This window comes from Manis javanica, chromosome 13 (assembly GCF_040802235.1).
Source record: "Manis javanica isolate MJ-LG chromosome 13, MJ_LKY, whole genome shotgun sequence".
Lineage (NCBI taxonomy): Eukaryota > Metazoa > Chordata > Mammalia > Pholidota > Manidae > Manis > Manis javanica.
Genome location: NC_133168.1, coordinates 20050361 through 20073346, shown reverse-complemented (window position 1 = coordinate 20073346; position 22986 = coordinate 20050361). Strand labels below are relative to the sequence as shown.

The window sequence follows — 22986 nt, the reverse complement described above, 5'->3', positions numbered from 1 at the left end:
CTTTGGTAACTGTTAGTCCATTCTTGGGTTCTGTGATTCTGCTGCTGTTTTCTTCCTTCAGTTTCTCTTTGTTCTTATACTCCACATATGAGTGAAGTCACTTGGCACTTGTCTTTCTCTGCCTGGCTTATTTCACTGAGCATAGTAATAATACCGTCTAGCTCCATCCGTGTTGTTGCCAACGGTAGGATTTGTTTTCTTCCTAAGGCTGAATGATATTCCATTGTTTATAAATGTACCATGTCTTCTTTATCCATTCATCTGCTGATGCACACTTAGGTTGCTTCCATTTCTTGGCTATTGTAAATAGCGCTGCGACAAACACAGGGGTGCATCTGTCTTTTTCAAACTGGGCTCCTGCATTCTTAGGGTAAATTGCTGGGAGTGGAATTCCTGGGTCAAATGGCATTTCTCTTTTGAGCTTTTTGGGGAACCTCCATACTGCATTCCACAATGGTTGAACTGAGATTTACATTCCCACCAGCAGTGTCGGAGGGTTCCCCTTTCTCCACATCCTCGCCGTCTGTTGTTGTGTGTCTTCCTGATGGTGGCCGTCCTGACTGGTGTGAGGTGATATCTCATGGTGGTTTTAATTTGCATGTCTCTGATGATTAGCGATGTGGAGCATCTTTTCATGTGCCTGTTGGCCACCTGAATTTCTTCTTTGGGGAAGTGTCTGTTCATATCCTCTGCCCATTTTTTGATCGGATTATTTGCTTTTCTTGTTTGTTGAAGTGTGTGAGCTCTTTATATATTTTGGATGTCAGCCCTTTATCGGATCTGCCATTTATGAATATATTCTTGCATATACTGTAAGGTACCTTTTTGTTCTATTGATGGTGTCCTTTGCTGTAGAGAAACTTTTCAGCTTGATATAGTCCCACTTGTTCACTTTTACTCTTGTTTCCCTTGCCTGGGGAGGTATGTTCTTGAAGAAGTCGCTCATATTTATGCCCAGGAGATTTGTGCCTATGTTTTCTTCTGAGAGTTTTATGGTTTCATGATTTACATTCAGGTCTTGGATCCATTTTGAATTTACTTTTCTGTATGGGGTTGGACAGTGATCCAGTTTCATTCTCTTACGTGTAGCTGTCCAGTTTTGTCAGCACCATCTGTTGAAGAGAGTGTCATTTCCCCATTGTATGTCCCTGGTTGCCTTATCGTATAGCAATTGTCCACATATGTTTGGGTTAATGTCTGGAGTCTCTATTGTGTTCCACTGGTCTGTGCCAGTAGCAAACTGTCTGGATGACTGTGGCTTTGTAGTAGAGCTTGATGTTGGGGAGCGAGATACCGCACCTACCCACACACACAGACACACTTTTGTCTTCCTTCTCAGGATTGCTTTGGCTATTCGGGATCTTTGGTGTTTCCATATGAATTTTTGAACTATTTGTTCCAGTTCGTGGGAGAATGCTGTTGGTAATTTGATAGGGATTGCATCCAATCTGTAGATTGCTTTGGACAGGATGGTCATTTTGACGATAGTAATTCTTCCTAGCCAAGAGCGTGGGATGAGTTTCCATTTGTTAGTGTCCTCTTTAATTTCATCTTAAGAGTGTCTTACAGTTTTCAGGGTACAGGTCTTTCACTTCCTTGGTTAGGTTTATTCCTAGGTATTTTATTCTTTTTATGCAATTGTGAATGGAATTGTTTTCCTGATTTCCCTTTCTATTAGTTTATTGTTAGTGTATAGGAAAGCCGCAGATTCCTGTGTGTGGATTTTGTTTCCTGCCACTTTGCTGTATTCCAATATGAATTCTAGTAGTTTTAGAGTGGAGTCTTTAGAGCTTTTTATGTACAATATCATGTAATCTGCAAATAGTGACCGTTTAACTTCTTCTTTACCAGTTTGTATTCCTTGTATTTCTTAGTTTTGTCTAATTGCCGTGGCTAGTACGTCCAGTACTATGTTGAATAACAGTGGGGAGAGTGAGCATCCCTGTCTTGTTCCCGATCTCAGAGGAAAAGCTTTTAGCTTCTCACTGTTCAGTATGATGTTGGCTGTGGGGTTGTCATATACGGCCTTTATTATGTTGAGGTACTTGCCTTCTGTTCCCATTTTGTTGAGAGTTTTTATCATGAATGGATGTTGAATTTTGTTGAATGCTTTTTCTAGCATCTGTGGAGATGAATGTGTGGTTTTTGTCCTTCTGTTTGTTGATGTGGTGGACGATGATGATGGATTTTTGAACGTTGTACCATCCTTGCATCCCTGAGATGATTCCCACTTGATCATGGTGTTTGATCCTCTTGATGTATTTTTGAATTTGGTTTGCTAATATTTTGTTGAGTATTTTGGCATCAACATTCATCAGGGATATTCGTCTATAATTTTCTTTTTTGTTGGTGTCTTAACCTGATTTTGGTATTAGGGTGATGTTGGCTTCATAGAATGAGTTTGGGAGTATTCCCTCCTCTTCTGTTTTTCGGAAAACTTTAAGAAGAATGGGTATTATATCTTCTCTGTATGTCTGATAAAATTCCGAGGTAAATCATCTGGTCCAGGGGTTTTGTTCTTGGGTAGTTTTTGGATTACCGATTCAATTTCTTTGCTGGTAATTGATTTGTTTAGATTTTCTTTTTCTTACTTGGTCAGTCTTGGAGTTGTATTTTTCTAGGAAGTTGTCCATTTCTTCTAGGTTTTCCAGCTTGTACCGTATGGGTATTCATGGTATTCTCTCATCTTTGTATTTCTGTGGGGTCTGTTGTGATTTTTCCTTTCTTGTTTCTGATTCTGTTGATGTGTTGATTCTCTTTTTCTTTTAATAAGTGGCTAGAATCTTATCTATTCTGTTTATTTTCCCAAAGAACCAGCTCTTGGCTTCATTAATTTTTTTCTATTGTTTTATTTTTCTCAATTTTATTTCTTCTCTGATCTTTATTATGTCCCTCCTTCTGCTGAGTTTAGGCCTCATTTGTTCTTCTTTTTCCAATTTTGATACTTGTGACGTTATACTATACATTTGGGATTGTTCTTCCTTCTTTAAATAGGCTTGGATTGCTGTATATATATTCCTCTTAAGACTGCTTTTGTTCCATCCCACGAAGTTGCGGCTTTGTGTTGTTGTTGTCATTTGTTTCCATATATTGCTTGATCTCTATTTTAATTTGGTCATTGACTGTTGATTATTTAGGAGCATGTTGTTAAGCCTTCATGTGGTTGTGAGCCTTTTTGCTTTCTTCGTACAATTTATTTCTAGTTTTATACCTTTGTGGTCCAAGAAGTTGGTTGGTAGAATTTCAGTCTTTTTAAATTTACTGAGGCTCTTTTTGTGGCCCAGTATGTGATCTATTCTGGAGAATGTTCCATGTGCACTTGAGAATGTATATCCTGTTGCTTTTGTATGTAGAGTTCTATAGATGTCTATTAGGTCCATCTGTTCTAGTGTGTTTGTTGTTCAGTGCTTCTGTGTCCTTACTTTCTGTCTGGTGGATCTATGCTTTGGCATGAGGGTTGTGTTGAAGTCTCCTAAAATGAGTGCATTGCATTCTATTTCCTACTTTAGTTTTGTTAGTATTTGTTTCACATATGCTGGTGCTCCTGTGTTAGGTGCATTTATAATGGTTATATCCTCTTGTTGGACTGAGCCCTTTATCGTTATGTAATGTCCTTTATCTCTTGTTACTTTCTTTGTTTTGAAGTCTAGCTTGTCTGATACTAGTGCTGCAACACCTTCTTTTTCCTCATTGTTTGCCTGAAATATCTTTTTCCATCCCTTGACTTTTAGTCTGTGCATGTCTTTGGATTTGAGGTGAGTCTCTTGTAAGCAGCATATGGATGGGTCTTGCTTTTTTATCCATTCTGTTACTCTGTGTCTTTTGATTGGTGCATTCAGTCCATTTACATTTAGGGTGATTATTGAAAGGTATGTACTTATTGCCATTGCAGGCTTTAGATTCGTGGTTACCAAAGGTTCAAGGTTAGCTTCTTTAATATCTTCCTGTCTAACTTAACTTGCTTATTGACCTATTATAAATACTGTCTGATTATTCTTTATTTGTTTCCCTTCTTATTCCTCCTCCTCCATTCTTTATATGTTGGGTGTTTTATTCTGTGCTCTTTTGTGTTTTCTTTGACTGCTTTTGTGGGTAGTTGATTTTATTTTTTGCCTTTAGTTAGTAGTTGGTTGGTCTGCTTTCTCTGCTGTGTTTTTATTTTCTCTGGTGACATCTATTTCGCCCTAGGAGTGCTTCCATCTGGAGCAGTCCCTCTAACATACCCTGTAGAGGTGGTTTGTGGGAGGCAAATTCCCTCAACTTTTGCTTGTCTGGGAATTGTTGAATCCCTCCTTCGTATTTAAATGATAATTGTGCTGAATACAGAGTTGTCTATTTAAGGCCCTTCTGTATCATTGCATTAAATATATCATGCCATTCTCTTCTGGCCCGTAAGGTTTCTGTTGGGAAGTCTGATGATAGCCTGATGGGTTTTCCTTTGTAGGTGACCTTTTTCCTCTCTCTAGCTGCCTTTAAAATTCTGTCCTTGTCCTTGATCTTTGCCATTTTAATTATTATGTGTCTTGGTGTTGTCCTCTTTGCGTCCCTTCTGTTGGGGGTTCTGAGTATTTCTGTGATCTGAGCGACTATTTCCTCCCCCAGTTTCAGGAAGTTTTCAGCAATTATTTCTTCAAATACACTTTGTATCCCTTTTTCTGTCTCTTCTTCTTCTGGCACCCCTATAATGTGGATATTGCTCCTTTTGATTTGGTCACACAGTTCTCTTAATGTTGTTCCAATTCTGGAGATCCTTTTATCTCTCTCTTCGTCAACTTTTATGCGTTCCTGTTCTCTGGTTTCTAATCCATCAATGGCCTCTTGCATCTCGTCCATTCTGCTTTTAAATCCGTCCAAAGATTGTTTTATTTCTGTATTCTCCTTCCTTAGCTCTTGCGTGTTTCTCTGCAAGTCTATCAGCATGGTTATGACCTTACTTTTAAATTCTTTTTCAGGAAGATTGGTTAGGTCTATCTCCCCAGATTTCTTTTCAAGGGAGACTGTCAGGGTTAATCTGGTCTGTATCAAATTCTTCTGCCTTTTCATGGCGATAGAGATAGTCATGGGTAGTTGGCACGTGTCAGTGGGGAGAATGTCCCTTCTTGCTAGTTTGTGGCCTTCCTCTCCTGGGAGAACAGCCACCTCTAGCGGCTTGTCCTGGGCAGCTGTGCGCAAATGGGGTCTCTGATTCCTGCTTGGCCGCTGTGCAGGAAGCTCCGCTTGTGCTTGCTGTGGTCTCTGCTATGGCGAGGTCGCGCCAGAGCGGGAACAGGTGGGAGGCTGTTTATCACCGTGAGGTTCCTCAGAGCTGTGCTGCCGCCCAGGGGTTTAGGGTACCTGGAGTTCCCCGGGTTCCCAGCTGCTGAGCTGATTGTGCCGGGATGCCTCCGTCCTCCGTCCTCCGTCCTTTAAGACTTTCAAAGGGCACTCTTTCTTCTTTGTCTCAGGGGTGCTAGCTGCGGGGACCTGCTTGCAGATTTTACTGCCCCATTCCCGTAATATCCAGCACCCCACTCACTGTGTGTCTGCGCTCTGGTGCAGATGGCTAGGGCTGGGTGTTTAATAGGCCTGGGCTCCCTCTCCCTCCCCGCTCCAACTCCTCTCCTCCGGCCAGGAGCTGTGGTAAGGGGCGCTCAGGTCCTGCCGGGCTGCAGCTTGTATCTTACCCCCTTTGCGAGGTGCTGGTTTCTCGCAGGTGTAGATGTAGTCTGGCTCTTGTCCTGTATCTTCTGGTCTGTCTTTTTGGAATTTAGTTGTATTTGTTGTATCTTCAAACATATATATGTTTTTGGGAGGAGATTGCTGCTGCTCTACTCTCGCTGTCATCTTGGCTCCACCCCTATCCTCATAAAGAAATTTTAAGTGGGTATAAGTTCGCGAGTAGCTGCGCTATCTTGTAGCAGTGATTCTTGTTTTGACTTAGGAGTTTGTTCTTTTTACCCTTAAATGAGTTTCTAAGGCTTTAATCTCCAGTGGGGAAGACCCTTTTCTGAAAGTACAGCTGAGACATTCTACAGCTACAATGCAATTCAGCAGGTAAATAAATAAATAAATAGTATAACATAGACACACTAGTCTTAGTGGGATACAAATCCTATTGCCCTCAAAATATTCTTTATTATTTTGTGAATAAACTTCTTAACAGTAGTGAGGCTTGCCTATCCATGAATACACTGGTACATAATTATAATTCATCTAGATTTTTCTTACATTTCTAGTCAAATTTTGTAATATTTACAATTAAGAAACTTCTTACTACTTTTAAAAATGTATTTCTATGTACTGTTTATTATTCGTATTATTTCCATTATATTATATACTTATTATGTCATAAAAATTTTTTTTATAAAGAGTTTGCATATTTCACGTCTACTGAATTATTATTATTATTTTTTTAAATTTCGGTTATTTCACTTGGACATTCAGGGTACACCATTATATAATCATACCTATAAATTTCGAGATACTCATTTACTGCCCACAAAACCGTCTTTAGGCAAAAGCTTTTATGTAATCATAAATTAATAACCAGAGATGCATTTTCCTACGTGGGTCTTTCAAAGTTGGAAGACTCCTTGGACAGCTGACAAGGATGTTAAGAAGATATTCCCACGTATATATTAGGATTAGATCTTAATATGTCATGATGAGATGAGTTTTGCCTTCTTATTATGTTCCTAGATTTCAGAGCTGCTATCATAACATATTATTTGAAATTAGTCCTTTAAGTACAAATATGTTACAGTGTGATTTCCAGAAACAGTCTTTGGGAAGTTTGGAAATCTTTTTTAAGACCCAGAGAAACTAGCATTTTAAATATGCTATTGAGGTACTCCTTCTAAAGTATAATATAATGATATTTTATTTTCTATTTCAGCAGATTCCAATCTTGTGACATTGGTAAACATTTTATATGAGATTGTAAAGGTACTAAAGCTATCACGTAAAACCATTTTGATTTCTCTTTAATATACTGATGAATTACATATGTCTGTTTCCTGATTTCTGTAATGCAGTATACTTTGAATAGTTGAAAAAGTCCATAGTAATGCCAAAATTAACTTTGGCTATTACTTTTCTTTTCAAAAGTAATTGCTGTTTATAAGTTATGCCCCATCTATTAAAACTCAAAATGTGACTATAGTCCTACCCCTCTAAGATTTTTTTCCCCTGTGTTATCTGAGTGTTATGATAGAATATATGGAAAAGTGTTTGTGTCTGCAGCCAGTGTATTATGCCTACTTTACTTTAGAGTCTTCTCATTACTCTGCTTAATCTGAAACTCTTCTGTGTCTTTAGAAAACAGTCTGTCAGTAAATTATACTTTGGTGGCCCTGTTTGACTCACAAGACTAGTAATTACAAATAAAATTATGGTTTGTTTAAAACTGTAGTGAGTTAAAATGATTTTTTAAATGCCAAAAGTAAGTATTTATTAAAAATAATTAATGGAAGAGTGTCATGAGTTTAAAAAAGATTTTTGGTCTTAGTTTGATAATTAGGGACCGGGGAATACAGATTGTTCTATTCATTTCTGTCCTTGAATAAAAAATTGCTATGATGACACTTAGTATTTTATTAACTCTTTTAAAGATGTGTGAGGAATAGTGAAGAAGGTGTTTGAGTCTAATGATTTAATACTTACCTTAATTTCTAGCTGAATTTATATGCACACTTTATGCTAGATTAGCAATTCTGTATGTATAAAGATATGTTAGTCTCTGAAACCCCAATTTAAATTTCTATCTACCAAGAATCTGTTAAAGATAGTAAAAATAATTATTCCGCATTTTAGCTACTAGATACGAAGAATTTACTAGTATAAAAAATTATTCAAGATACTCAATAGCATATAAATTTTCCTGTTCAGAAGTAATGTCAAAACTATCAGCAGCAAGCACTGATTGCATGGTATCAGAATTCTTTCACAGATGACAAGGAGGGTGAGAAAGAGGCAGTGGATCCAGATTCCTTTACAAGTGCCCAGATCCTTTCCAAACAGCTGCCTTTAATAGGAGGTGAATTTACTGAAGGACTGCGATGGGTGGGGATAAATAGGAAGAATTAGGCATAAAATTATGATGTGTACTGTAACAGATGTTGGGCACAGTCAAATATCCTGAGGTCTTGGCCCACCTCTGTCACTAGCAATGAATTTTAGACCAAAATGTAACCTATATCTCTCTCTTTTTAATATGCTTTAATATGCAAAATGAGAATATAATGTGCCAAAAAAATGAAAATGCTTTGTAAATTATAAGGTACTATATAAATGCAAGGCATAATAAATACTTAACAAACCCCCTTACCCTGGGCAGTAACTGAACGGAGCGAAAATCCAAAGCCAGTATCGCTGTCTGGTTCAGCATCCTGCTCTGGCTCTCACATAATTTTTTTTTTTTTTTTTTTTTTTGGTAGGGGGAGGCTGACTGGTTGGGGAGCCTAGGGGATGAGCTCCTGCAGGGAAGGTTAGGGATGCTTGAAGCTAGGGGGTATCTCACATACTTTTTTGAATGCTTATTTTACCTCTTGACCAATTCCCTTATAATTCAATTATCATTGGATTGATTTTCCTCCTTTTTATCATTTTGTAGCCAGTTAATTGTGGAGCCAAGCTTCCCACTCTTTCTTCTTGTTATTATTACCTATATCATCATGATTATGAACTTAATTATTATTTATATGTGTGCAGTATTCTGTGAATAATAGAATTGGTTTGTATTATTGTGGTCTTCTTTTCTCCTCATTCTTTAAAGTCTGTGTTGAAGACTATGGACCTTTCAGCCAGTCTGTCATATCGCAGAGATGACAGCTTGACACGGACGGCCATACCTGTGCCCCTGGCCTTCGGTCTACTGACTTCAGATGCATACAGTTGTGATGTTCTCAGTCAGTCTCACTGAAAGAAAACTACAGAATGAGGTAAGAATGGAACAACCAGAGAGGGAAGCAGCATCTACTGCAGAAAAAAAAAGCAAAATCACGCGGAAACTATGGAGACGATCAATGGGAGAGACACCAAATGCTAATGCTTGCCTTTGCTTATGTGTTGTCCCCATAGCATCTGACAGTGGCATTGTCTTAATCATCTAGTATTTGCTAATCCACTATTACCTTAGCAATTACAAGTTTTGAAAAGCTAAATGCAATAGTTTTAAGTAGAATTCTGTCAAAATGCCAACTCTTCACTGAAAAAGAAAGTAAGCTATGATATATATTAATTCGATTAATAGCCAGATAAAGGGATCTTTACCACTAAGAACAAAAGAGGCAGTGATAAATTGGAAGTTGTTTTAATCTATTAAAAAGTTATAAATTTGAATAAATTGTATTGTTTATAATATATATGAACATAAAATGACATAAACTGCAGTAGAAATAGTTTGAAAGAAGTATTATGTTTTTAATTCACTCTAAAATGAATTAAAAATGCTTATAATGACTTCTGGTTTCTGATTCTACATGTAAGGAGCATGAAAGTTGCCACTTTGTCCTAACAGCAAGTAGAAAGCTGAACAGATTGAAAAATAAAAACTCTACTTGGTACATTAAAGAGGAGAACACCAGTCAAACCACTGGCCCAAAGACTGGAGAGACAAGGCGCAGGGGCTCCCAGGGCAGAGACTCCAAAGCCAAAGCCCTGTGGGGACCACGAGGCAGATCCTCCAAAAGTGGCATGCTGTGCACTTTTAAGTAGTTCCTTGGCGGTCAGTTACTGCATATCCTCACATAGTACAGATAGACATTTGAAGATGCCAGAGGCAAGAGGAAACGATGCCTCTTTCTCTGCAAAAGTGTCAGTCTAGCACCTAGTCAGCAAAGCTTCCGAAGTCTGAAAAAGAACAGGACAAAGGATGGCTCAATCAGAGATTAATATTGGACTAAAGATTGAAGTTTGGGAAAGCTAAAGATTCTGATCACTCTGGCATCTTTGCTTACTGCCAATACGCACCTCAAATTTTCCTTCATTCTAGTTCCCTACAGAGAATCAAACTCATGGAAGGAGTAATTACTGAGCCTTGGTTGATTCAGAGAAATAACACTATCACAGTCTGTGAGGAGACCATATGCTAAAGATTAGTTCTTCCGCCCACAGCTCAAAAATAATTTTATTTTTAGGAATTGGAAAGTAGAAAAGGAAATGAAAAATATTCTGAGATAAGGAAACCTCGTGATCAAGCTTAAATGAAGGGGAATACTTACAGTCTCTCTTCAAGTATGCTGTAGGTTAGCATAGTTACTAGAAAAATGTAATGGTTGTAATAACACTGATCTGACTTAGGATATGGTCTAGAAAGAGCACTGACAGAGCTCCCTGAGTCTAGAAATAGCTGAATCTTGGTCAATTTTGACTCTGAAGGAAGACCAGAAAATGATGAGAGATACAATGTTCTAGATGCTATGCTGTATTGTGAAGAAAGAGAAATAAGGGTGGGAACAGACGAATAAGGCCATATATTAACCAACTGCACTATATTGCACAGATAAGCTCGATTGTGTTGGCAGAAGGCTTATATTGTATAATCAACATGGCCAATCTTTAGCTGGTGATTCCTTTTTCTTAAAGTGGTATCTACAGTATAAAAAGCAAGGTGAATGGGCTGGTAAGCACTTACTAAATATCTATCAGTAAGTGAAACCACTACTCACATTTGTTGCATCTCTTATTTGCAGAAAAAACTGACTACTGTTGCCACAAATGGGGAAAGATTTAAGATACTAAATTTACTCATGTTTCTATAGTATATCTTCCATGCATTCTCTACAGTTTACTTGGATCAGTCATTTGCAAGGCCTTTGTGGTACAGTTGATCTGAGGGAAAGTTTCCAGACGTATTTAAGTTCAATTTCCTTCATCTTTTTAATAATAAAGGGCCACATATGATCATATATAAGAGTTTTCCTGCTCTAACATTCTATAATTCTTCTCAAATGTTAGCGAATGGTTTAGGTCCTGGCCCTGCTTGACTATAGCTTCTTTCAGCAAATTGATTGATAAGACCTCACTGACCTTTGCCATGTCACCTGTGTGTTACAGGAATTGGTCTCTATTGATTGAAGTCAGAGATGGATATCTGCTTGCTGCTACTCCGTTCACTTTTGAAATTGTTAAAAAAAAATTAAAAAGAACTCTTGATATTGGGGCCAGTGTAACAGCGTGCCCTTTAATCTTGATTAGAGCTGTCAAATGTGTTTGCACGGTATTTGCCCTACACAGAAGTGCTTGGCCTAGGGAAAATAAGGGAACAGAATGCCAGCCACCTTGTTTGACTACTTTGTGAAGGTGACATTGATTTGACTTATTCATACTTACACAACTGACATGGCTTGACCAATAAACTATATTTTCTACATTAAGTAGAATTTTGGGGTCATATGCTCCAACTGCACCTCTATTAAGGACACCCTCATCTGGTAGTTGATCTGTCCCTAAGAGAAGTCTTAAGGAGACACCATCAGAAAAATAAATGTTTCTTTGACATAGTTCCCTTAGCTACAGATGTCTTCCATAAACTGATAAAATTTTGTATGGCTCTTATATAATTTTCTGTGTTTATGCTTGATTTCATGTGGGTTTTCAGTATGTGTATATACATATGCATTGCAAAGTATAGTAAGGGTTTCTCCAATCCTAGTTGACAGGATGGGTGAGAGCATAGTGCTGAGAGAAATATTTTCATATTTCATCAGTTCAACCACATGATTTCATCATTGGATAAGTGAAGATCATCCAGATTCTTGTGCCTATCTACTCATCCTTCTGGTTTCGAGAAAATAAACATGAAGTGCTTAACCGTTTGCTTGCAAGATAGTCTGCGAGGTCTGTATAGCATGACCTGCTCAAAAGAAACTTCAAACCAGCCACAATAAACAGAATCATCTACAAGTAAAAGAATAGCTGTTAAAGTCATCAATAGTGCTTCAGTCCAACATCACACTTTATAGGAAATGAACTCGACTGAGAGCAGACACTTCGGTCTGAGATCACACTGATGTCAGTGGCAGAGAAAATACATTTTAACTGCACTGGACTTCCTCCCAAGACTTGTCCTAAGTCAGTTTGGTGTGGTGGATAGTATCATGAATTCTGATTCCAAATGCTTAGGTCTGACTCTTGGCTTCCCCACTGCCTGTGCTACAGTGAGCAATTAGATTCTCTGTGCCTCTGTCTTATCATCTGTAGACTGGGGGAAATAATAACAGTTCCTTTTGTATGGATTCAGGGAGTTAAAATTTCTGAAGTGCTTAGGCCAAGGCCTATAAGAAAATAATAATAGGAAACAAGCACATTTCGTGGTAATGGTGGTGGTGATAACTTCTGTTGATGGCTTTGAAAGAATGAAGTATTCCCCTTCCATGGTGTCTGAATATGCCAAATATTGTCACACACACGGTAGTTGGTTGCCTCAAAATAAAGAAATCAATAGGAACTGAAAATGGTTCTCAACTATGATGAATGCCAAAGTTAATAAATGAATTAAAAATACTGTCCTTTTTGTAAATGAATTTTAAAACCATCAAAAGAATATTTCTAATGGTATCTACCATTAGATTCATCTATCAGATTAATTATTTGAACTAAAACCATTCCTTGAGGTTTGTGGAAACCATTAAAGGACCTTTCCACAGATAGCAGGGGAGAATATTATCAGAGAAATGAGTATTTATAAAGAACTGCTCCTGATTTTTTCTTCAGAGTTTGATTTTAGTAAAAAGAAGATAAAATATTGTAGAATTATAATGGGAGAAAAAATAAAGTGTAGTCTATTGATATTTAAAATTACATCTTTTGTAAGATTCTTCTAACTTTTGTTACAGTTTGTAGATTTGTAGTGGTACTGATGGTTCAAACCATGAAGGAAAAGAAAGTAATTTATAAAAAAGAATTTCATTATCAGATTTGATAAAATTATTCTGAACTCATATTCTGCTGAAGTTTATTGCAATAAATTAAACATATTTCACTGACCATGGTGCTTTGCTCAGTAAACAAACAAGAAATAATTAATTATATCACTTTAATTGATAATCACATAAAATAAGTGTAAAAATGTGAGGAAAATACTATAGAAAAGTCAGTGAACATGGTATGGCAAAGGTAAGTAGCAGTCTTATTTTCTTTAGCAAGCTGCATTACTTTTCATGTTTACTTTTACAGATTTATGTTCTTGCCACAATTTTGGAGATGTTTGAACATCCATGCCTACTTCTTGTCATATCAGTAACGATACGGAGCAAGCATATTTTCTGTGCTTTCGTGAGTTGTCGCATTTCTTTGTAAGCTTGGATTGGCTTCCATCGTTGTATTTGGTACTTATGGTGTATACAATCTCTCTCAAGAGTTCCCTTGATAGGAAGTTTCTTGTCAACATTACTTCCTCTGGGATGTCTTCATCTTTTTCACTATGTTCTTCTTTCTTTTATGTTGGTAAGTTTTGTTTTGACTTCCCCCAGCTGCTTAGGTAGAGGTTCTCAAACGGTACTGTCAGCATTCTCCTTGGCTACTCCTGTAACTCCATTCATGCTTGAGTATAACCTCACCTCCAGCATGATCACTTTTGATCCTTTGCTCCACTTGCCCTCTTTTGGGCACTCCGTCTTTTGATTATTTATTTTTGTAAAATGTCATGTGGGTTTATCACGGGGAGACAAGGAGATAAAACAACTATACATTTTGGTGAGTGTGAACTAAATAACAGATGCACAGGGACCAATCATGAACAGAGTTTGAAAGATGACATCATCGGTCGCTGATCATGCTGCAGATCTGTAATTTACACAGTAATTTGTGGACTAAAGAAGTAGCAGTAAAGTTCATACTTTATGCAATTAGTCACTGTTGATACACTGTGGCAAATGAATCTGACAGTGTTTGGCGGGTACTGGCATTATTAAACCAAGTCATGATACTTGAAATCTGTGCATAGTGAAGCCAAGCTAATTGCCTGCCTGCTGGAGTAATTTTCAGCATCCTGATCCTTCACACTTGTTAGGTGTATAACAAAGTACAACACATTTATTATTTTCTTTTCTTTAGCTATTAAAAATGACACTTGTATTTAAATTTTTTATTATTATTAGTGTTTAAAAATACAATTTATTTTTATTCCTTGTATCCTGAAACCTTGCTATACTCACTCATTTGTTCTAGTCACTTTGTTTTGTTCTTTTCTTTTGTAAATTTTTTTGGGTTATTTTACTTAGGGATCATGTGGTCTGCAATAATAAATAAAAATAGAGGCATTTTATTTATTATTTTCCTATCTTTATTTTTTAATTCCTTTTTATCACCTTATTGCATTGGCTGGGATCCCCGGTATAAGGCTGAATAAACATCCTTGCCTCGTTTCCAGTCTTAGAGGAAAAGCACTATTAAGGACGACACTGGTTTTAAATACCATAGTAGGTGTAGGTTTTTTTGTAGATGTTCAGTGTCATGTTTAATAATTCCTTTCTAGTCAGAGTTTTCTCATAAGTGGGTATTAAGTTGTGTGACATGCTTTTTCTGCATCAACTAACATGATCATATGCTTTTTCTTCTTAGTCTTTTGATGTAATAAATTACATCGGTTAATTTTGTAATGTTGAATCAAACCAGCCTAGCTTCTTCACGATAAGCAGCATTTTGCCACCATATTTTTATCCTTTTTTATATATTACTGATTAGATTTGCTAATATTTTAAGGCATTCTGCATCTCTTCATGATGGCAATTGGTTTTTAGTTTTCAGTTTTTGTAATATTTTTGTCAAGTTTTGGAACCACAAGAACAGAGCCTCATAAAATGAGTTGGAATGTGTCTCTGATTCTTCCCTTTTCTGGAAGAATTTATGTAGAATTGTTATTTCCCCCTGAAGTGTTTGGCAGTGGATGCCAGTAACATAGCTGAGGCTAAGATTTGTTTTCTTGCTGTTACTGTTGCAAGGGTTTTAACTCTAAATTCAGTTTTTGAAATTGAGTTAGAAATAATGAGGTTTTCTTTAAATAGTGGGCTTTGAGGGTTTGTGTCATTCAAGGTATTAGTCTAGCTCATGTAAGTCAAGTTTAAAGGCAAAAAGTTGTTTGTCATATCCCTTATTTTCCTTCTTGTGGCTTTAGAGTCTGTAGTTATATCCTCTCTCATTCCTGTATTTGTATTTATGGTCTTTCCTTTTTTTAATTGATCGGTCTGACTAAAGTTTTATCGATGTTATTGATCTTTTTCAAAGGGTTTAGTTGTTTTTCTCTATTGTTTTTCCATTTCGATTTTATTGGTACTTTATCACTTTTTATCCTTCCTCTGCTTCTTTTGATTTGCTTTTCTTTTTACAACTTGTTAGGCTGAACATCGAGATGATTTATATACATGTGCATTCTGCTGTAGTTGGATAGAATGTTCTATAAATGTCAATTACGTCAAGCTTATTAAGGTTTGTTCGGTTTTTCTCTTGTATTGCTGATTTTCTTTCTACTTGTTCTCTTTATTGCTGAGAGAAGAAGACAAAAGTTCCCAATTACGATTGCAATCGTGTCTGTTTTCCCCTTTCAGTTCTATTAGCTTTTGGTTTGAAGATCTGCTCTTAGTTGTATACACATTTAGTGTGTTACGAGTATTTGGTAAATTGAATCTTTTGTTATCATGATGATTTGTCTCTAGAAATATTCCTTGTTCTGCAGTGTATATTGTCTGTTATCAGTATAGCCACTCCAGCTTCTGATTTTGTTTGCAACTGATCATCATTTAATCTATTTATTTATATTTGTGACAAGTTTCTTGTAGAGAGCATAACTGAGTATTGTATTTTTTATGTAATGTGTCAACACCTATGTTTTCTTTGTTATGCTTAGACCTAGGATAGTAACTACAGCCTGTGAGTCAAATCCAGCTTACTGCAGACCAACCTGATCACATTCATGCACTTCCATATTGTTTATGACTGCTGTGAACTTTAGTGGCAAAGTTGATCAGTTGCAACAGAGCTAAACATATATATTACACTATTGCTAACAGAAAATGTATAGTTTACATTTAATGTGTAATTAATATGTTGAATTGATACAGTTTTCAGACTTATTTTTTAAAACTGAAGAAGGAAGAATTAATTTTTTTATACACACTCAGATTTGTATACTTTCTACTGATCTTTATGCATTCCTGGAGTTCCAAGTTTCCCTTTGTTATAATTTCTTTTCATTCTCCAGTTATTGCCTTAGATTTCTTTAACAGCAAGCATGCTGGTGAGTAATTTCATTAGTTTTCCATCCTCTGCAAATGTGTTTTGTAGCCTTAATTCTTGAATGTATTTTAATTAGACATAAAATTATGGGTAGATATTTTTTGTTGATTGTTGCATGTATTTTATTCCAGAACATCAAAAATGTTTTTTACAGTCTCCAGGTGCCATACTGGATTTAAAAAAACTGTTCAGTCATTCAAATCACTGTATTCCTTTATATAAAGTGACATTTTCCTCTAGGAGCTCTCAAGATACATTCATGTACACAGATGTACATTTAGAATGATATAAAGAAATACATATTACATATAAATATTATTTATCTAATCTAGATCTGTATGTCTGTCTATATATTTTACCTTTAGCTCTCAGGTGTTTATGCTGTATCTAAACATGATTTTGAGTTTATTTTGTTTGACATTTTCTGGCTTTCTCGGTTTTATAAGTGGATCTTCCACCAAATTTGGGAAGTTTGCAGCCACTTTCCCTAATATTTATTCTGCAGCAATCTCTACTCTTCTTTTGGACTCAAAATGACACAGGTGTTAGACCTTTTGTTTCTTTCCCGTTTCTCTCTGATCTTTAGAATGAATCCTTTCATTGTTCAAGTTCACTGTCTCCTCTGTCATCTCCATTCTGCTAATGAGCCTAGCCAATAAGTTTTTTAATTCAGATATTGTATTTTTCAGCTCTAAAATTCCCATCTGATTATTTGCTGTGGTTTTTATTTGGCTGCTGAGAATTTTCCTCAATTTATTACTAATTTTTAAAATTTTAAACTCATGGAGCATAGTTGGTCCACTTATGGAGTTATAATTGCTCATTTCCTGATTTGATTTGTTTTGTTTTCAGACAATCAAAACACTAGCTTTTCAGACCATGAGTTCTCTCTCTCCCTTTTCGGAGTGGTGGTTTTAACCTTTATCAAGTGCTGGCAGTGGCTCTGCTGCTTCGGTCTGTCACGCACACATGACATTCAAAGAGAGGCTGAAATCTCCCAGTGCCTTTGTTGTGATACTTTGGGTCTCTCCCACATGCTCAGCTCAGGGCTGAACCCCAGACTCGTGAAGGACCACATAAAAGATTACTGGCACTCTTTAGAGCTTTTTCCTCTCTGAAATTTTACTATCATTCTCAAGCCCGTGATGGTCATTTTTTGCTAGGTACTCTGGCCTGACAGTTGTAGTTTCTTTTAGAGTTTAGATGGGCATACCATTGCCATGAGGACCTCTGTTACTGGTGGCCCAGTAAAGGTGCAGAAGGAAAGGTGGAAAAACAACAGGATTCTGCCCTCAACACAGTTTTTTTGCACAAAAAGAGGCCCTGCTGCCTATTCTTTGGATAGAAAGAGAAAGTTTCTGTGGGTTTTTATTCTCTGGTACCACCACTGCTACTTAACTCCAAGATTAGGCCCACCCATGAGGGGAAAGTTGCAAGAAAATGAGAGAAAAACATGGAACCCCCTCCCACCCCACATAAATTGCTCCTTTACCTTTTTCTTCTCCAAAATTCTGTTTTAGTTTTTCTGACCCAGACATTTGTAAATACAGACATCATTACTTAAAATGGCAAGTTTTAGAAACTGAAGAGAAAATGAAACACAAGGTAAGCACTATGAGTTTGGCTCTGCCAATGAGCAACGTATTATTGTATAATCATTTGCAACTTGCTGATATTCCCAAATACTTTTCCTACTAGGAATTTATAGTGAATGGAAATATCTATCAGAAATCTAATACTTTTTCAAATGTCATCAAAATGAGTAGTCCAGGCAAAAACAGATTCTTCTTGTCACTGTAAGATAAGCCACTAGATAAACAAGATAAAGGAAATTTCTGAAGTGTGATTACATTCTCATTGTACTCAAAAGAAATAAAAAACTGAGGGTAGAGACAGGAAATAAGTATAAATCTATTTGTATTAAGCAGGTAGAATTACAATTACTTGGAAATTGAAAACAGTGACATCACTGAGAGTATCTAACAGACACACTAAACTAATGACCAGGTAAAAGAATAAAGAAAAGAAAGGAAGGAAACATTCTAGCTAAATTCACAATCAGAGATAAATCTGAGTTAAGCTTGAGCTGCAAGGGAATTGCATCCTGCCCTTTACAAGGATCTAGAAAGGCCGAGGGATCTGGAAGCCAGACGGGCCTCCCGTGTCAGATCCTTCCTAAGGCTCGCCTAGGCTTGCCCTTGGCCATTTTAAGTAATGATGCCTGTATTGATAAGCAAATATTTGATAAGTAAAACCACCGCACTCCAATAAATATAGTTATCTTTTTCAACAACAGGGTGACGATGAGGCCATAGGAAGTATACCAGTATGAATCCCATACCATTTTTTGTCTGAATGGCAGGCTGAAGATACCATCCCAAACCAGAGAATCTGGAGCCATGAGAGAAGTCCTCAGCAGAAGATCCAAGTGATGGGACAGGGTCAGAAACACGGGCTTGGCAGAGAGGAGGGGCTGAGGTTCTTACATCCCCACAATACCCTGCCATTGAAGAGAGGTGGGGGCAAGGGAAGGATGACCAGAACATCAGTCAAATGGGAAGGAGCCAGAGATGAAGAATGAAGGAGTAAGTAAATTCCACTTAATCTTCCGGTACACATAACATGCTAAATGTATATCTGGTATATACATATACATACCAGATATTTTCTATATTTGTAGAGTCAATATGCATATTGAAGAAGCTTTAGAAAGGGAATTTGAGGATACTGAGGTTTGAGACTCAAGATGTTACACTTTTTCTCCATGTTTATTGATTGTTTTAAAGAAAAATAATGTAATTCTGTTAAAGTTATTCACGACACTTGTTAAAGACAGTAAGGTAATTTATTCAGGGGGACTGCTGGGATAGATTTAGGAACCACTGCAATGGGGCTTTGCAGGGGAGAGAGATTGGGCTTGGCACTGAATACAAGGAAAAGTAGGAATTTATATTTAAGGAGATCAGTAGTTGGAAATTACTAAGAGGAAACATCAGTGTTAAGGCAGGTGGCGTAAGCTTCTGACTGACAGGATTTTTGCTGACGGCTATAAAAATATAGATAACAATAGGAGCTACCTTATAGGCTTGCTAGGAGAATCCAATGAGTTTTTAAGTGTTTGTAACAGTGCCTGGCACATGGTGAGCGATGTGATAGCCACTGCTACGATTATTATTCTTATTATCATCACTATCACCATCTTCATCATCTCCAGCGTTGGGCAGATGGTGAACAGCGCACTCACAATGAGTTATTGCTGGATTGAATTGAGTAAATGTGAGGGTGTTTATTTTGGCCCTCCACCAACCTCTTATGCTTGCTTTGTAATTCCTGGCAATGTCCCATGTAGGTGAGATCACGGAAAGTTATCCCGGTGGGGCGTTGTGAACAGCATATCCTCTGAATGGTTATCTTGGATAAGAAATGAGGTAACAGCAGCTGTAAAGGAGAGGAGAACATCCTTGCTCAGATTACCTGAGGGCAGAAGTTGCTGTAGAGTATGTTCTCTGTGGAAGGCCCACCATAGCCTGAAATGTCCAAGGGATCCCAATGTACATAGTCATTTAACCAGGAGATTTTTCCTTTTCCCAGTCCACTTCAGGCTTTGGTTTAACTCTCATATAAAGTTGCTGAAACATGCATGTCTATACTACAAATAAGGTTACCCAAGAGATACAGTAGGAACAAGTTACGTTCAGCATAACAGTATTTCCTGGTGCTTCTTACAGTAAATGATAGGCTCATTCATGAAATTTGTGTTTCTTTGGAAAAGAGTGATGTGAAGTCATTATGCGTAGCCCCCATTTTTCCTATTCAGGAACTGTATCTTCTGTTTTGTTGACACAAAAATTCTTCTTATGATTATGGATTTGATAACTAGTAAGGCTCTTAGAGGCCAACACCAAGGACAGTTTCCCTCTCCCTGACCCAGGCCATCAGGAGGCTATGTGGTGTGAGGCAGGAATGGGGAGTGACCTCCAGCTTTATACTTAGTAGCCGGGGAGCCTCGTCCATATGCTGCCCAGCCTCTTAAGTAAGCACAGTAAGGCAGGCCTGTTTTCCAAACTTGCCAGAAAAGTTTAAGTCTGTAACATGTGTAATAGTAAATGCTTAACAGTCTCTTAATTGGTTTTAGAGATGCCTTCCAATCCCTTTTCCAAATTGGTTTTATTAGCAGACTAACATTATCTTGTTTGTTAGTATTTCAAATCTTATGATTCAGAACTCTATTTTTCAAGTGTGTCAGGGAAATGACCTACCTTTCCCCCTTTTTCTTACTGAGAAGACAAATTGTGGAGTTGACTTAGCCCTTGCCTCAAGTAGGCAAGACTTACCGCACGCCTTTTCCTGTCACACCTGTGTGTCTGGCATGTGACTGCCTCTTGACCAATGCAGAAAATCCCTTAGTAAGTGATCGGAGGCTTTGCGTACGCTTCCCTCTTAGGCAGCATACCCCGTGACTATTTTATGGGAAAAAAAGCATCCTGCAGTATCTGCACAAGGATTTTATCTTGACTGTTTTCATTAGCCTGGTGGTCTTCTCACTCCTCCCTCAGTTATCTGTTTTATGCGGGTGGTAAGGACATCTGTGCTTACTGAATAGAAAATAAAACAAAGCTATTCCAGAAGAGGCTTGTAGGTGCTATAATCAAAATCAACTAATTGTAAGCTATTTTCCCAGGAGAGTACCTAGGAATATGTTGGTTTATCTGTACTGGGAGCTCCTCAAATAGCAGCCATGGAGCAGAGTTAGAATCTACTTGCTGACTAGCCTTGTGATGTGGGAACAAGTCACTTTAATTCCTTAGGCTCCAGTGTTTTTCATGTGTAAAGTGAGGAGGATAGATTAGGTGAGCCTGTGAGCCCTGCTGGCGTGGAAATTCTGTGACTGGTGAATCATGAAGTTGTACCTTAGGTTCTGTGATTCATGATTGTTTGGGTAATGCAAGACGAATGCTTCTTCCTCTTTTTTAACAAAATAAAATTTGTCAGGCAAATTATAGAAATAAGGTGTGGGGGACTGTTTATTAAGACTCATTAGTGGCTTTTAATACTTTTTAGTACCAGGGTGTAAGAAATCTGCTAATTACAACACTCTTTTTTTGCTAATTTAGAACCACATGCTCTTGCCTATTTGTTTTGGTTATTTGAAAATAAATAATGCTTCTTTAATACAAAACTCTCCAGTTTACATTTTATCAGTTTAGCAGAGTTTTTCTACAAAAATTATCTGAACATATATAGTTTATGATTATGCTGTTATTGAGACTAACAGGCTCTAATATTAAGCAGCAATAATAACAAAATCTACTTTGTGAATAGTCTCAGAAACATTTCAATAGTCATTGTGTTGGAATTTGTTATGTCTCCTAGGAATAAATTCATGTCAGATTTGAATTACATCAGTTGCCAGACTTTGAAGCAAGGCTTTTGATTTTCACTCCATCTGAGAAGTTTCCTGAGGTCTCTGGACAGGCCTCCCCATTCTGCGTACACCAGCTGAGCTAGGAATCAGCCCAGAAGCTCGTGAGGGCATTGTAACTCTAGAAGGAAATGAGCAAAATGGGCTTTCTGGAAACATAGGACATGTCAGAATGTATCCACTTGACAGACCAGCTGTAATTGTAGTCTCTGGAAGTAACTATTCCCCTGAATATAATCTTTGCTGTGAAAGAGAACACAGAGGTGAATAAGGATTGTTGGCAACACTGTACAAACTTTTTGAATAAAATCATTATACTTTTATGGGTCTAATGATACTATGTACACAATGTTAATAAAATGCAAAGCCAAGTTCATAGGATTTGTGGCTCACCAGTTGGATAATGTCAGCTCAATTTATCTAAATTCCAGCAGCCATATTTTGAGCTTTAGATATTTGATATCCTTAAAATTCTTAATGTCCAGTAGGTTATTATCCAATCTATAAGAACTTCATGTTATTACCACTGTTTTCAGTAATTGATTTTAAAGTTAAGGGGCATTTCATTTTCTTGTCTCTACCTTTAAGTTTTAAATAAGCATAATTAATAGCATTGATTAGAAGTACATTTTACATTATTTTTCTCAAAAGCTTATACTTACCATTCATTAAAAATAACTAGGAAATTTCAATTTATTATAAACATGTTGTTGTTTGTCATAGAATCCTAAGCTGAATGAAAATTCAAGAAATCATTTGACTCTTTTTTATGAGCTTTTTACCTAAACACTACCTTGAAAAGAATGTTTTCTATTTTGAAAGTTCTCTTGGGAAGTAGATTATATCAAAGTTTTAGCGTTTTCAGTACTTACTTTCAGTAGACCTGTGATTAAAATAATCTGCTCTTAAAGATTTTATGTTTTTTCAAATCATCAGAAACATTTATTTCTGCTATTAAGACACTTTGAACTTTGCAGTGATTTGTGAATTAGGCACTTTCTTGCTCCTGATGTCTTATGTCGATACTTATGGGATATGTTAAAACTTTTATTCACTGTGATACAGGCTCAAGTTAAGTTTGAAATAACGCATTTTGTGCTAACGTGCGTCAAGTCTCCCAGATCTCTGTTAATTTTGATGCACTTTCATATCTCTGATCATGTATGAGATTTTGGCATTACTGTCTTTTGCACTGTTTTGAGAATCTATTGGCACTACATGCAAAATGTCACAAGATACTCTTAGTAATGGAGAAGATCTAGGAGCCTTTTTTAGGCCTACCTCCCACTCTAAACAGGCACTTTTCTTTTCCTTCTTCCTCTTCTTTGTAAAAATTCAAATGTGACCTATAA

The 22986-nt window shown here is 37.0% G+C and overlaps 1 protein-coding gene across 15 annotated transcripts in view; it reads left to right on the top strand.

Annotated features, from left to right (window-relative positions):
- LOC140845881 (T-box transcription factor TBX18-like) overlaps positions 1-22986 on the top strand; it is a 125235-nt gene that overhangs the window by 53081 nt on the left and 49168 nt on the right. For 12 of the 15 annotated variants that reach the window (XM_073221024.1, XM_073221042.1, XM_073221037.1 and 9 more), the window contains 2 exons: positions 8753-8918; positions 18575-18797. The exons of 1 other annotated variant lie outside the window; for it this stretch is intronic. Coding sequence is in view for 1 of the 14 variants with exons in the window: in XM_073221042.1 (XP_073077143.1) it covers positions 18783-18797 (15 nt within the window). In the remaining 13 variants the exon portion in view is untranslated. Of the gene's footprint in view, positions 1-6935; positions 8015-8752; positions 8919-18574; positions 18798-22986 lie in introns of those variants that run through there. 2 more of the 15 variants (XM_073221030.1, XM_073221035.1) reach the window with 2 other exon arrangements.